Below are 13,175 nucleotides of genomic sequence, written 5' to 3'. Positions count from 1 at the left end.
CTACTGAGCTGATGTTTTCACAGCTCTATTCTTACCCCAAAATCAGCTTAAGTGATTACAACCAGCTCAGAATCTGTCCTTATATATGCCAAAATCTGATCATTTCTCCCACCACCTCAATTCAAACAATCCACACTAAATTTCACCTGCCACTATTATCCAGTTAAGCATCCTTTTTCAATTCCCTGCAAACCAGACCTCCAATCTTTATCCTCAATAATTTAATATCAAACTTTTCCACCTCACCATCTCTCCCTATTCAGAAGATCGATGATTTGTGTGACACCACATGCTGAACATGCCAAGTGAGTGGAGCACTCAGATGTGACTGCAACCAATTGCTGAGACACCTGTGACCAGTTCTTCCTCTAGGTAGCTTGATCCATGCTGATTTGTTCTGATTCCTTGAGTCTGACCTGCATCATGCTGCAATATGGGGCAAAAATACAGAAGTTCTTCCAATGTCTCTCTTTGGGATATCTACTACTGATTTCCCTCTGAATCTTTTACAGAAACTTAGATGAAGCACAATGAATCATACCCAAGGCATTTATCTCTATCAATGTCTTGATGTGACTTGATAGCCAAGTGACAAGGATGAGCTAAACCATCCCAAAATCTAGTTATGCTATCTGTTTATCTGTGTGCATTACTGTCTGCAAAGGAGACGAAATGAGATTGAGATAATTGGAAGTACAATTTGCAGCGAACAGTGGGGGTTGGAATTACTGTGCTTAATTATTTCAGATTGAAACAGACCACACAACTATCTATGCCAAGCAGCTGTAATTAAAGTGATTTAAAATAGAGAGATGCTAGCTCCAAGTGTTGATTTTCAAATGAGTCTTTATACGCACAAGAGTTACAGTCATCTATGAATTGCAGCACTACAGCTCTACTGAGGGGCTTAAAAGAAAATTACCACTATGTCCAACATGCCTGATAATTTGCAAAAACACCCAAAAAACCAACAGAAAACAAGCAAGCAAATAAAACACCCCAAACAACCCATCCTGGCACCCCACAAATCGAGATCCACCCAATTGCTGTGACACTGGGCACTCGCCCCTCAAAATAGGGGAAAACAGCAGAACAGAAGCTTCAGCCTAAATTGCCTATCTTCCAGATGAAGAAAAAAAATCCCAAAACTTTGGGCTTAGAAGTGGAATTTTATCCTAATAGGCAACTGGAAATCATCAACCAATACTGCCTTTAGTTTTGGGCTACAGGCCCAGCCAACAGTCTCCCCTTCCGCTTTGACAGACATAAAACTGAACACAGACAAAAGTATAATGTTACCAGAAACAATCCAGAAGAAATACACATCAACAATACACAGCACCACAGCAACCTGGCCAGCCCCTTCACCTGGAATAAAGTATTTATCTCCTCATACGTTTTTCCCCATTTTTTTCCCCACTCCAGGAAACTGACAGATATTCTTCACAATTCAAAGCGAGCAGGTTTTAATTCCTAACTTTCATCAGTAGCCAGCTTGCACTTGAATTTAAGAAAAATGAGAACAGCAGACATTCTGATTCACCTCAAACTTTCACTTAATTGTATCTTTGTAGCAAGAAATTTAGTACGTGCATGTATGTTCTTTGATGTGAAAATTAGATATTTGCATGCATCACAAATGTGGTCCACCTGCTTTGCACATGACACAGATCCCACCAAAATTACTCAGTTTGCTAATGAATCAGTGCTCAAGCAATGGGCCTTAAAAGTTAATTTATAATGGCTATCTGGGGAAAATGTATATATACTATATAAACATATACTATTGATATGGATGAGAAAACAGAATTAAAGAATACGAACGAAAGCAGCACTGAAACTTTTCCTCACTATTTGCCCAAACATAAGAACCAGTACAACTGGTCAGATTGCAGGTCTGTGAAGTCAAATGCCATCTCTGACGCTGGCTACTAAGAAAAGGATCCTTTCACTTGCTACTTTCTGTATAAGAGGCTTCTTGAGTCAGGGACTGTAAACAGACAGTTGAATGAGATAACCAGTGATGAATGTATTCTGCAAGAAATCACCTGATCTTTCTTGAAACTTATGCATACTTCTGGCCTCCATAACATTAATTCATGTGTCTTATTACCACAGTTTATTCAGGTACTACACGAAAAATATCTCCTCTTGCTTGTTCTATACCTGGCACCCACTAACTTCACCGCTGCTTCCCACCGCTCTTCAGCGTGCATTTTCATAGACACCTGTAGTCCTGCATCGCAGACAGAATAAAGAATCTTTGTCTGTTTAGTTTTTCCTAGTACAGAAATTATTCCATATCCCCGATAATCTTTGTTGTCCTTCCCTATACCTCTTTGTTTGCCTGGATAAATCTCGTAGCCCAAAATACCCCATTTCTATTTTGTAGCTCCATTCTCATCAACACCACCCGACCCTTATGGGGAGAGGTTTCAAGCAGGTGCCACTAACAGCAGGAAGGATGTTAAGAATTTTTCTGCTTTCCCAAGATTAGAAGAGCACAAATACATCTAAAAAAATCTGTTTAGAACTTATAATCTTAATAAAATACACTGCTGTTCACAGATATGATTATGAGCAGGAAAAATAATTCTAAAAAATCAAATTTTCTTCCAAGGAAAAAGAAAGGTCTGTTGCATCCCACCCCCTTCCCCCTTTCATGCTTTCTAGCTCTCTTAGAGACAGGAGCTTTCTTCTCATATTAAGGGCAAAACCCTTCTTTTGTTTCCTTACCAAACAGAAAACCTAAGACCCAGAGTCAAGGATATTGCCTAGAATGATCTGCAAAAAAGCAGGCAGTAAACAGGACCTAGAGCAAAGGTAAAACCACACTTTATTTTATTCATCTCTTCCAAACACTGAATGACCTTAAACATAGGCATCATAGGACTGTTCTCATCCAAATACTGTCCATGGCACATGTCAGCCCAATTCAGATTTTACACAATACTATATTTGATATTTTGCTTCCCATATACATGAAGCAGATTGCCTTTAGACAAAAAGGAATCTTTCATGTGCAGAAGGACCCCCTTTGTTTGTCATGCCGTTTGCATTCATTGCCTGCTGCAGTAAAACGATTATAGCTGTCTTAAGTATTTTAGGAGGACATGCTTGTTTGGGTGGGGTTTTGGGTTTTCTTGTTAGGGATTTTTTTGGGGATGTGAGAGAGGGTGTTTTGCTTTTAAAACTAACCACTACACTAAAGACATTACATAGTTGTATTCATCTTACCTTTAGGTGTATTCTCAGAGTGATCTCTCTCTGGCCCATCAGGGATGTTTAGTTGTGAGATCTCCTCTGCACTCAGTCTGAACCAGGCATTGTTGGGGGTTTTCTGATCTTTTGAGGCAAGCGAATATTCCAGCTCACAAGGAGATTCAAAATTGCAGTCAAATACTGGAAAAAGAAAACAGATGTAGAACATACCAGGTTAATTAAATCCATCATCCTCTTTCTGGAAGGTATGTATACATGTCCATACACACTCATTTTACACTTTAGTAAGTTAGGGCTTGCTTTTTTTTCCATAATGAGGTAGAAAGAAATGAAGGAAGTCCACAAACAGGCAAAAACGTGTGCAAAATGGACTGCACAGAGGTAACTGCAAATCAAGAGGAAGGCCCAAGATCCAGTAATTCCCCTTCAGCACAGATAAAGGGCAGCACTGGCTAAAGCAGGGAAAGGCATCATCCAGACTGAAAGGCAAATAGCTTAGTCAATTGATAGCATGGGACAGAAAGCTAATCTCTTCTGGGATGCTGGTTCAAATTCGACCAGGACCATTATAGTGCAAAGACTACTAACATGTTTCATAGTCACATTCCATCTCAGCGAGCACAGGACTCTGCAAAGTGACTCATATATCCTGGGCATATGGGACATGCTGGTAGCCATAGGGACTGTACCCTGCGAAGCCACCTTCTGACCCCCTGGGTTTGAAACGCTTTACTGAGGCAGCAGAAGCTTGATCTGCTGACGCAAAACTTCAGCCTCCAGGCAGTACAGCCAGCATCTGCCTCCAACACAGGCGTTTCTCTTTTGAGATGTTTCTCTTTCAGAAACCAGTTACACTGCTGGTACAACTATGATTCACTTCCCAGTGTCCAATTTACTATCACACCATAATTCAAGTCGCTTAACACAACATGCAGTGATAACCTGCACAGATCTATTTTTAATCATCAAGATTGCTAAATTTTCTGGAATGCCCTGTATACATTTGCTATTGTCACCACAGTATTCAGTAACAGAAAAAAAAACTATTTCTGAACTAACTCAATGTTTCTGAAAAGGCTAGATCCATTTGAAAAAGCCTAATAAAATTCCAGCTGTTCTTTGGAATTTTCTACACTGTCTACTGTCCTGCAATAGCTATGCAAGTGGAACAAATATTCTGAATTGACACTAGTCAGGTTAACTAATTTTTTTTTAAAACTTCAATTACATTCTCTATTAAACATCTAATTTCTTCTTAGTGTGCACAGATTTATGTAGTTCAGCCTATTCTCCTGGTGATATAACATTTTCAAATCTGAAGGTTAATACTGTTGCCCTCTCACAGTACTTTTCCCAGCTAATTTGCCTTTTTACCAGCAAGCTAGAAGGAGCAGAGTCTATTTTTCCAGTTCATATTTGATTTTCTTAATTGGATGTTTTATCATTCACTCAGCATTCTGAATGCTTCACAACACCATGGAAACCACATAATGTAAGGAACCCATATACACCACAAGCAGCAGTAACAAGGACTGTACATATTTCCTTAAATTTGAATGCACAAGTCGCTACCCTCTTCAGGCCTCTATGTTATCAATATAAATTTCATGATACATGAAGCACGCTTCAATTTAGGCAGCAGGGAACAGTGGATATATTCATACTATACAGTTTACTACTGCAATATCATACCCAAACCTCAGACCACTTATCTCTAGTCCCTTAGATGTTCTTTGAAAAAAGAAAAACAAACCCAAAATTTTTTAAGCCTGTAAAGTGTTAAGAGTGTATTAAACTTTGTATCAAAGCCCAAATGGACAAAAGAGCAACTAAACACTCAACTATGTATTACAGAAGATATATCATCATTACTGTATAGTTTAGTTACGGGGAACACCTTGCGTAGTACGTGCTTTAAGGCACTGTCAAAAGGAGGGGGGAAGAAATACTGCTCATGCAAGCACTTTTTTGACAGAACCCACAGGACAATGGAAGAGAAAGCCCAGGCCAAGGACAACATGTGGCAAGAGCAATGATTTCAAATCAACTACTTCATTCTTTGTGGGCTTCACTCCCCAGTCTTTCACATTGTCATGAACTTTCCAACAGCCACTGCTTGCTTCCGCTCCTCCCCAACCAGCTGCTGGGAACAGAAACCTTTGTGCTCTCTTGCCCCCACATAGAGAAACCCTTCATAGATCAAGGTGCTCTTGATTTGCCCCCTCCAGTCCTCACTCCTTGACACTGGTTACAGTGTCTACAAGCACTCGATAGCCAGCTCAGCTCCCCCCTTCAGTCTCACTTTCCAGAACCTCCTCCTCAAGAGAGCTATCAATGGGTTGTAGAGCCCTTAACACAGAAGGCCTCTGACCTATAACTGGGACAACTTAATTGAGGTATGTGATTAAATAACAGTCATCACATTTAGTATTATGACCACTGCAGAAAACTAAAAAAATAAAGTCTCTGCCTGAAGGGGAGAAAGTAAAGGTAAAAAGGCAAGTAGCAATACCATTTCCTTCCCTTGCAAAGAATAGCCTACAGAGAAGTGGACACGATCTAACACACCTGTTGTGGTCAGGCTGAATGGCCTTTACAACAGGTTATTCCTTGCAAAAGGAGGCGACTCCTTGGCTCCTGTACCTGAGAGTATCTGAAATTCAATGAAAACGTACTTGCATCTTTTACAGAACTTCACAGTGCCCCCACATCACCAGAATATCTGCACTCTTCATAGGCTCTTATTTAAATTAATCTTGCATCAGACACAAATTTCAGTGCTATTATCCTATTCAGTACAAAGAAATTATGACAAAGAAATGCTGTCTAATGCAACACAGTCAAGTCGATGCAAACAGCATCCACTCTTCCAAGCCTATGCTTCATTTCCTACCCTCAGGCTTTCCTTCTTTCGCAATGTCTTTCAACTATTGACAACGTAATATGCTTTATAAAAAAAGCATTATACACAATACATACACTTTTTTTCACTGATAAGCTAACTCTTGGTGTGGTAGCTGCTACAAGACCATATAAACCACATTTGCCAATACAGAACCTTCACAATATTTGAATTGCTGCCACAAATCACCCACTATTTTTTATGCCTCTGCATTTTTTATGCCTCTGCATAAGGAAAGGTCTTTCACGTTCCTTTTTCACTTTTGTCTTAACATTATTAATCGCAACACCAAGTTGGTTTTTTCTTGATAAAGCTAATCACATAAAGAAGAAGCCATGTGCCTTTGGAAGCCGAATAAAAGCCATTCTGCCCTTTTCTGAAGAACAGCAAACACTGCAGAAAACGTAATTAAACTTGACACAACTTTTAGTGATTATTTTTTAAACCTACTACCATTATAAATTAACTAGATACAGAGCTTTCGGACTTGAATAGAGTACCTAGTCAATAAAATGTTTTGTTTGTGATGTTTGGGGTTTTTTTTTAAGAAATGTCACAAAGATTTATATCTACTATATGCTTTTATGCCACAGCTACATTGACATTATAGATCCTAAAGGCTCTATAGGAATTTAAGTTCTGGCAAATTACAGTCTCTTTTTAAATATACTGAAAACAAACCCACCCCCTTGTCCAACAATCTTTTGCATCTGCAACCACTGGACGCTAGAGACAGAACAGCTAATTTATTAGAAGTCTATTTCATCATCATTACACTTTAAAAGAGGAAACAAGTGATGCTTATAATCAAATCAAGGTAAACACCTGTTTAAGAAAGGCTGTAGACATTAATCACTTCAATTTCTGCTACATAAGAAGCTACAGGATACCAATCATAGGCTGAAAAGTAAATTAAGCTACTGTCTGACTGAAAAGACAGTGGAACTTGTGTACATCTGATGATGTTAGTCTTGCAAGTGCTTCGATTTATTTATTTTTAATCAACATACCTAACAACAATAATTTGTGCACAAACAACTAAAATATCTGGCAATTACATCTGTTTCAATTAAACTGATTAGAGTTTTCTAAACAAACAACTTGAAATAGTACTATAAACAATACGCCAAAATACAGTAATCTGCAAGAAATACCCTGTTACACTGTTGCAGGTCAGATTATGGATCATTTGCTCTTTGGATCCACATCACAGAAACACATCTTATTTAGAAGAAAAATAATCTAATTTAAAGACAGATACAAAAATCTTATTCTTTTTAAGAAACTAATTTGATTATCCTTTCTTCAGCTGCCCAACAGGAGGCTAGATTTATTTGTTTGAAACCACATCTCCTTCAAACCACAAAAATCTTACCAGCAGGTAATTTCCTCTTAGACTACTCCTTTCTAGTTCTACATGCGTCTCACTTAAAAGGGTCCTTTTCACTCCTGGTCTGCGGACTCTTACAAACCACTCCTCCTCCATTCCTCTCACCTGGTCACCCCTTTGAAAAGGTGTGGTTGCTTTCTCACCTCACTACAGTAGACAAGGCAGCAGGTAGGGGTTCTCTGTTCTCAGAAGGACCAGCTTAGAGATGTACATCCTAACTGGCATCTCATCAGCTTAAACATGACTAATTTGTACTGCATCTGCAGACACAAACGCACAATGTAGAGGTCACACCGGTAAAAATGGGACCACAACCTCCCCCAAGAACACACCTCCTCCAGCGGCAACAACAACAGCAGCAGCAGCAGCGCAGAAACGGATAAAATATTCTTGCACAGGATGTCTTTTTTTATAGAAATATTGACAGATATTCCTTGTGGAGGAGACATAATTTAAATTGTATAGTAGAGATGTGCTCTGCTGAGTGAGCTTTGAGACCTCCATCAATACCCACTAACCTCTATTATACTCATGTTATAAGGGCTATAAGCTTTTAATTTATGACAGGGAAATGACAAATTGATTTTCCAGTTATTAATCCTAGGGACATAGCCAGTTCCTAAAGCCTTCCCCATTCCCTCTGGGTAGAAAAGGGCACAGGGCATTCAATCTAAGGGTTTTGATTGTCTCACCAGGTCCTTCTGAATTTCTGACCACCAGTACGGAGGTATACGTGTGGGGTGATGCAAAGAAGCCTGCAGCGAGAAGTATTTCTCCCTGAAAATGGAGCATAAGCAGGAGACTGTGCTCTCTTGCTGTCAGCTCAGCAGCCTGCTGAACACTCAGGAGGACTTCAGGGAAGAAGGCACACCAAACACAGTCCAGGCCCTTGGAAGCAAGCGTTGCCCCGCTGGCACAAAGAAGGGGTGAAAGTCTTTGCACGTGGAACCCTAATGCCACCTTTCCACTGTGTGACTGGAGGTACAGCAGCAATTTAAAATGAGCAAATCCACCAGAAGATGGAAGGGCACAGGAAAAAAAAAAGGGAGAAAGGGAAAAGGCATCAGCTGTCACACAAATTAAAGAGGAGAAACAACTGCAGGGTTTAACTGTCTTGCTCCTGCCGAGAATGAAAGCCTGAAGAGATAGTTTCGCCTACTTCCTTCCATTGCTCAGCACCGAAAAGTGCAAACTGGCACGTTTTAAGGGATAGTAAGACACGTGTATCCCTGCTGGGCACCCCAGGCCTTACTACCCCTAGCAAATGCCTGCACCGACAGCAGTTGCCCAGCGTTTGGGCTACCGCTCCAGGAGCTGACAAACCTGAGAGCAGCAGCATGGCGTAACTGGGGAGGTGAGGGACCAGGGAGGCGAGGAACCGGGGAGGCACTGGAGGAGCCCCATGGCATTGCTCCATTCAGTGTGGCTTTGGTGTCCATCCCGACTCACGTGCCTCAGTCACTTGCAAGTGAAGCAGTGAGGAGAGCAGCCAGGCAGCACATCAGCCTCTCTCCCTGCCCCAAGCCCCAGCCCGTGTTCATCAAGGACCTCCTCTAAGTTAAAGCTACTTAGAGCAAGCTGGCTCGTCGCCCTGCGCCCTTCCTCTGCACCGGCAGGTCTCCGTGGACACTCCTCCGGCCCCCAGCAGCTGCCTCCCCTCACCGTGCTGGTGCCCGCCGCGGGCAGCCCCTCTGCCCCCCTCACCCACACGCCGCTCGGCGGGCATTTTGCCACCCCGCTTGCCCCACAGCAGCTCCCCAGCCCCTCCATCTCCAGCTGGCTGCCAGGGCTGGAGTGGCCCCCGGTCTCTGCAGAGCCGGCCGGCGAGTCCCTCCCGGGGCTCGTCAAAGCCCGCTGCGGGCGAGGGGGATTTTCTCTGTGGCGCCCTGGGCGGGTATGGCGAGGTGCAGCTGGGTGGGCCGCTGCTTGGAGAAAATGGCAATAACGCAACCATTCATTTATTTGTTAAGAGAATCTTCAAAATGACAGCGTATACTTCGTATCCGCCCAGCTCCTCGGAGTGCACCAGGGACTGAATCACCAAAATTTCTGACAGCTGCTTTGTTCAGTGGAAATCAGGCTACAAAGAAGAGGGCCAAGACTCCTTTATCAATCAATTATAAGCACAGTCTTTCAAGGCAGCTACAGGGAGAAGCGCGAGGAGGGGGTGTGGGGAGAACAGCCAGCAATAGCTCTCATTTTCAGTCTGCTCTAAGTGACAGAGCTCGTCCTCCACACAAGAAATATTCGTCCACCACGTCTCCCATGCGTGCAGCAAAAACAATAAATGAAAGCGCATTTCTAATGCCAGTTCTGGCCAGAAGACTGAAGTGCCGACTAACAGCAATTGTCAGAAAACATGCTCCAGTTGGCGCAAAACAGGGGTTGGATGAACTGTCATATTTTGACAATTCATACAAGGGACCTCTTGCATGAAGTCTGAGAGATATCTAGAGAAAATGAATACTTGAGAGACATGGAGAAAAGACGTTTATTGTGTTATTGTATGTTATTTTATTATGGAAAAAACGTTGAGCTGTCATTGGTGTATTATCTGCACATGAAAGAGGATATAAGGAAAAGAATAACTTGAAAGGAAGTAAAAATTTCTCCTAATAAGGTTTATCCTTCTTTCTTGACTCGCACAGCCTTCAGTTTAGCTAGGCAGATGCTGCTTTTCCTGTGATTTCCCACACCCTGGATTTCGGCACCATTGCACATAGCAAAAATACAATCTAATCATTAAGCAAGAATTCTTGCACATGTATATGGGGTCACAGCATCTGCTATTTTATAAGGAGCATTTCTAAAATCTGCTGTGAATAACTGCTGTTAACTGAAGTCTTGCCCTATTATATTCATAACTATTTCCAAAACTATGTTAGAGTACTTCTCAGATTGCAAAAGGGATGTATTTGAATGAAGGTAGTACATCACTTTTGCAGTATCTTTACTAAGAAAGTATTGATTAATTTTTTCTCTGGAATAAAGTATTATTCTCCTCACTCCTCTCCTGACTTTATCTCACCTTCCAAACAAGAACTTGTTGTAAAAGCTCATATCCACGCATCTCACTATGCCATGCTGAGCCAAGTATCATGGTAGCTTTAGCATTCTGAAAATGTCTGTATTAGTCTGATTTGTTGTATATTTATAAAACAAGTAGTCATGGGAACTTAACTGTAGCACAAATTCATCGGGATGGTGCCCTCTTTCTCTCCATTGTCTCTTTTGTTTGGTGTTCAGACTCACTGAGTTTTGTGTCAGCAGTATCTATCTGGTATCCCACTCACAGGAATGAAATGGTATTTTGAATGCATGTGCACGAGTACTTGAATTCAGCAAGTTGCACACAACCTACCAGAGAAAAAAATTAATGATCTGACACCTCCCTGAGCAGCTGCTGTGCCACTAAGCATCCAATACGCAGCGAGAATGACCCTAATTAATTCCACTGTAAAATTAGTCCATCACATTTTTATTTTTTTTTTAGCAAACTCAATTCAGGAAATCATGAGCTCGTCGACGACATTCCATTAGAAAGTGTTAAAAAAAACCCAACAACAACCCTGTCAAATTAGTTTTCTGAAGACACAGAGCTGAGTGAAATTATTAATAAGTTGTTAAAAGAGGCCATCCTTTAGATTATGCTTTTAGCACCTATTAAATCAAAGCTGTGAATAATTATGCACTCCTGAAAGTATGTGCTCCTCCTCTGCTGAACTCCTCTTTTGTAGACATTTTTAAGCACACCAGTCATTTAGTAGCCGAATCTGCTATTTCCCCCTGACTTTTAGTTCCAGTTAACTCTGGAATCCAAAACACTACTATTTCCTAGACTTCAGAAGGGGAAAAAAAAATCTGTAAACTATATTGCAGAAGTCTGACATAGCCTGAGAGAGGTACTTCTGTATTTTGAATAAAGTCGGTTCAGAACAGCCAAGGAGTTCAGCTGCTACTGGAGGGATCTGGCATAGAGACGCACAGATAGCATGGTAGCAGAAGTAGAGTTGAAAAGCAAAAGCCATCTCCTGTCTCCCAAAAAGGTCTAACACGGCAACCCTTATGCCTGTTACTCTCACAAAATGCACTCTTCTTTCAGAACAGAATTTAGATGGGCTGAATTGCATTTGATTTTTTTCCAGTTGGTAGCACTTTCCGCTGTTGGCCATCATACCCTGCCAGGATCATGTTCCAGGCTCAGTGCTGTTGGCTAGCCTGGTGGGATGTAGAAGATGGGGCAGAGAGGGCTGTATTAACTGCATGAAGTCTTCCAGGCCTTCAGGGGCACCCGTCATCTAGAACCCCTGTTACAGAAACTTAATGGATTTTATGCAGTGAACAATTGATTTCTTATATAATACCTATACAGAAGAGAAAACTAATATTCAACCAGCCAGGACAATAAATTAAATATGTGGCTGGGTGCCGTTAATCATGTATGCCTCAGGACAGAGTTCCATCAGTGCTGCAAATGGGAGATTACTACGCTACCATAAGTCCACATGTGCAGAATGCATTAAAAATTGATTCCAGCCACAGGAAATAGTCTGAGTATACCTCAAAGAGAACAAAAGAAAACACAAAAATATGGAGATTTAAAGACTCCTTCTGCCACCCGGGCTGAATTCCCAGATAATTTTGACTTCACGTGGGTTTTTTAAGTCTTTATTTTCTGAAAGGCAGGTGGATTTTGCATCTTTGAGATGGTAGATGATAAATCAATGCTTGGATAGAGACAAATCTAGAAACCTCTAGACAAAACAGAAAAAAAGGTCTTGTGAATGCATCACTTTCAAGTATCCTGTTGTGCCTGTTATTATATTTTGGGATCGCTGCACGTAGTTTCAAAGATATCATCAAGCACTGTTCCTGTTAGAAATACTAGAGGCAGTCCATCAGAATTTTTAATTCTGAGCATAGGAGCAGGGAACTTAGTTTGGCAGAGGAAAAGGGACCCTACATTTCCATTTACTCAGCCTTTCAATCAAAGAGATTTCCCCAACAGAGGAACACAGGGAAAAAGTAATTAAGACAACTAATATTGCCCCATTCCAGCAATGTCAGCCAGTTAATTAGATGGGCCCCATCAGATGATTAGGCAAACAAAGTTTTCATAGAAGTTTTATGGATCATTCTGTAATCTTAATGATGCTGGGAGCAGTGAGGAAAGCTTCTGACAGAAGAGGAAAAGACTCTAGTAGTGAAGAACTGCTGGGTTTTGTTTCTGCTGATGATTTATTGTGTGTTTTTGGATTAAGCACTTAATCAGAAGGCAAGGGTAGTCCTGGGACAAGGTTACTTGCTTAGAGCTTGGATGGTCTAACTTTGTCTTCTGCCTTGCTCTGCTGAGTCTCTGCGTGAACATCACAGAGCTGCTCAGATCCAGAACCAATGATCAGCTGCTGAAAAGTACTGTCCTTCCTCGTCACGCTCATAGCAGCTCTGGACAGAAATCTAGATCCCTGGGAAGTTTACTAATAAACATTCAGGTGCCCAAAAGCTGCAGGTATGCAGAGGAATAAAGAGAAGTTTTAAGAATTTCCCTCTTAGGCTTGGGCTACTTTCATAGGTTTTACTACACGTACCCACACCAGTCCTCCACACACTGCATATCTGAAGTGGCAGGAAGCCTGCCCGCATGGTGATGCTATGGGCTGT

The 13,175-nt window shown here is 41.4% G+C and overlaps 1 protein-coding gene across 3 annotated transcripts in view; it reads right to left on the bottom strand.

Annotated features, from left to right (window-relative positions):
• The window catches only part of ALK (ALK receptor tyrosine kinase), a 326,540-nt gene that overhangs the window by 226,226 nt on the left and 87,139 nt on the right, over window positions 1–13,175 (bottom strand). For all 3 annotated transcript variants that reach the window (XM_075413139.1, XM_075413138.1, XM_075413140.1), the window contains exon 3: window positions 3,238–3,402. In XM_075413139.1, the coding sequence (XP_075269254.1) occupies window positions 3,238–3,402 (165 nt within the window). The remainder of the gene's footprint in view (window positions 1–3,237; window positions 3,403–13,175) is intronic.

Source organism: Opisthocomus hoazin, chromosome 2 (assembly GCF_030867145.1).
Source record: "Opisthocomus hoazin isolate bOpiHoa1 chromosome 2, bOpiHoa1.hap1, whole genome shotgun sequence".
NCBI lineage: Eukaryota > Metazoa > Chordata > Aves > Opisthocomiformes > Opisthocomidae > Opisthocomus > Opisthocomus hoazin.
The sequence above is the reverse complement of the archived record's forward strand: the minus strand, read 5'-3'. Positions and strand labels throughout refer to the sequence as shown.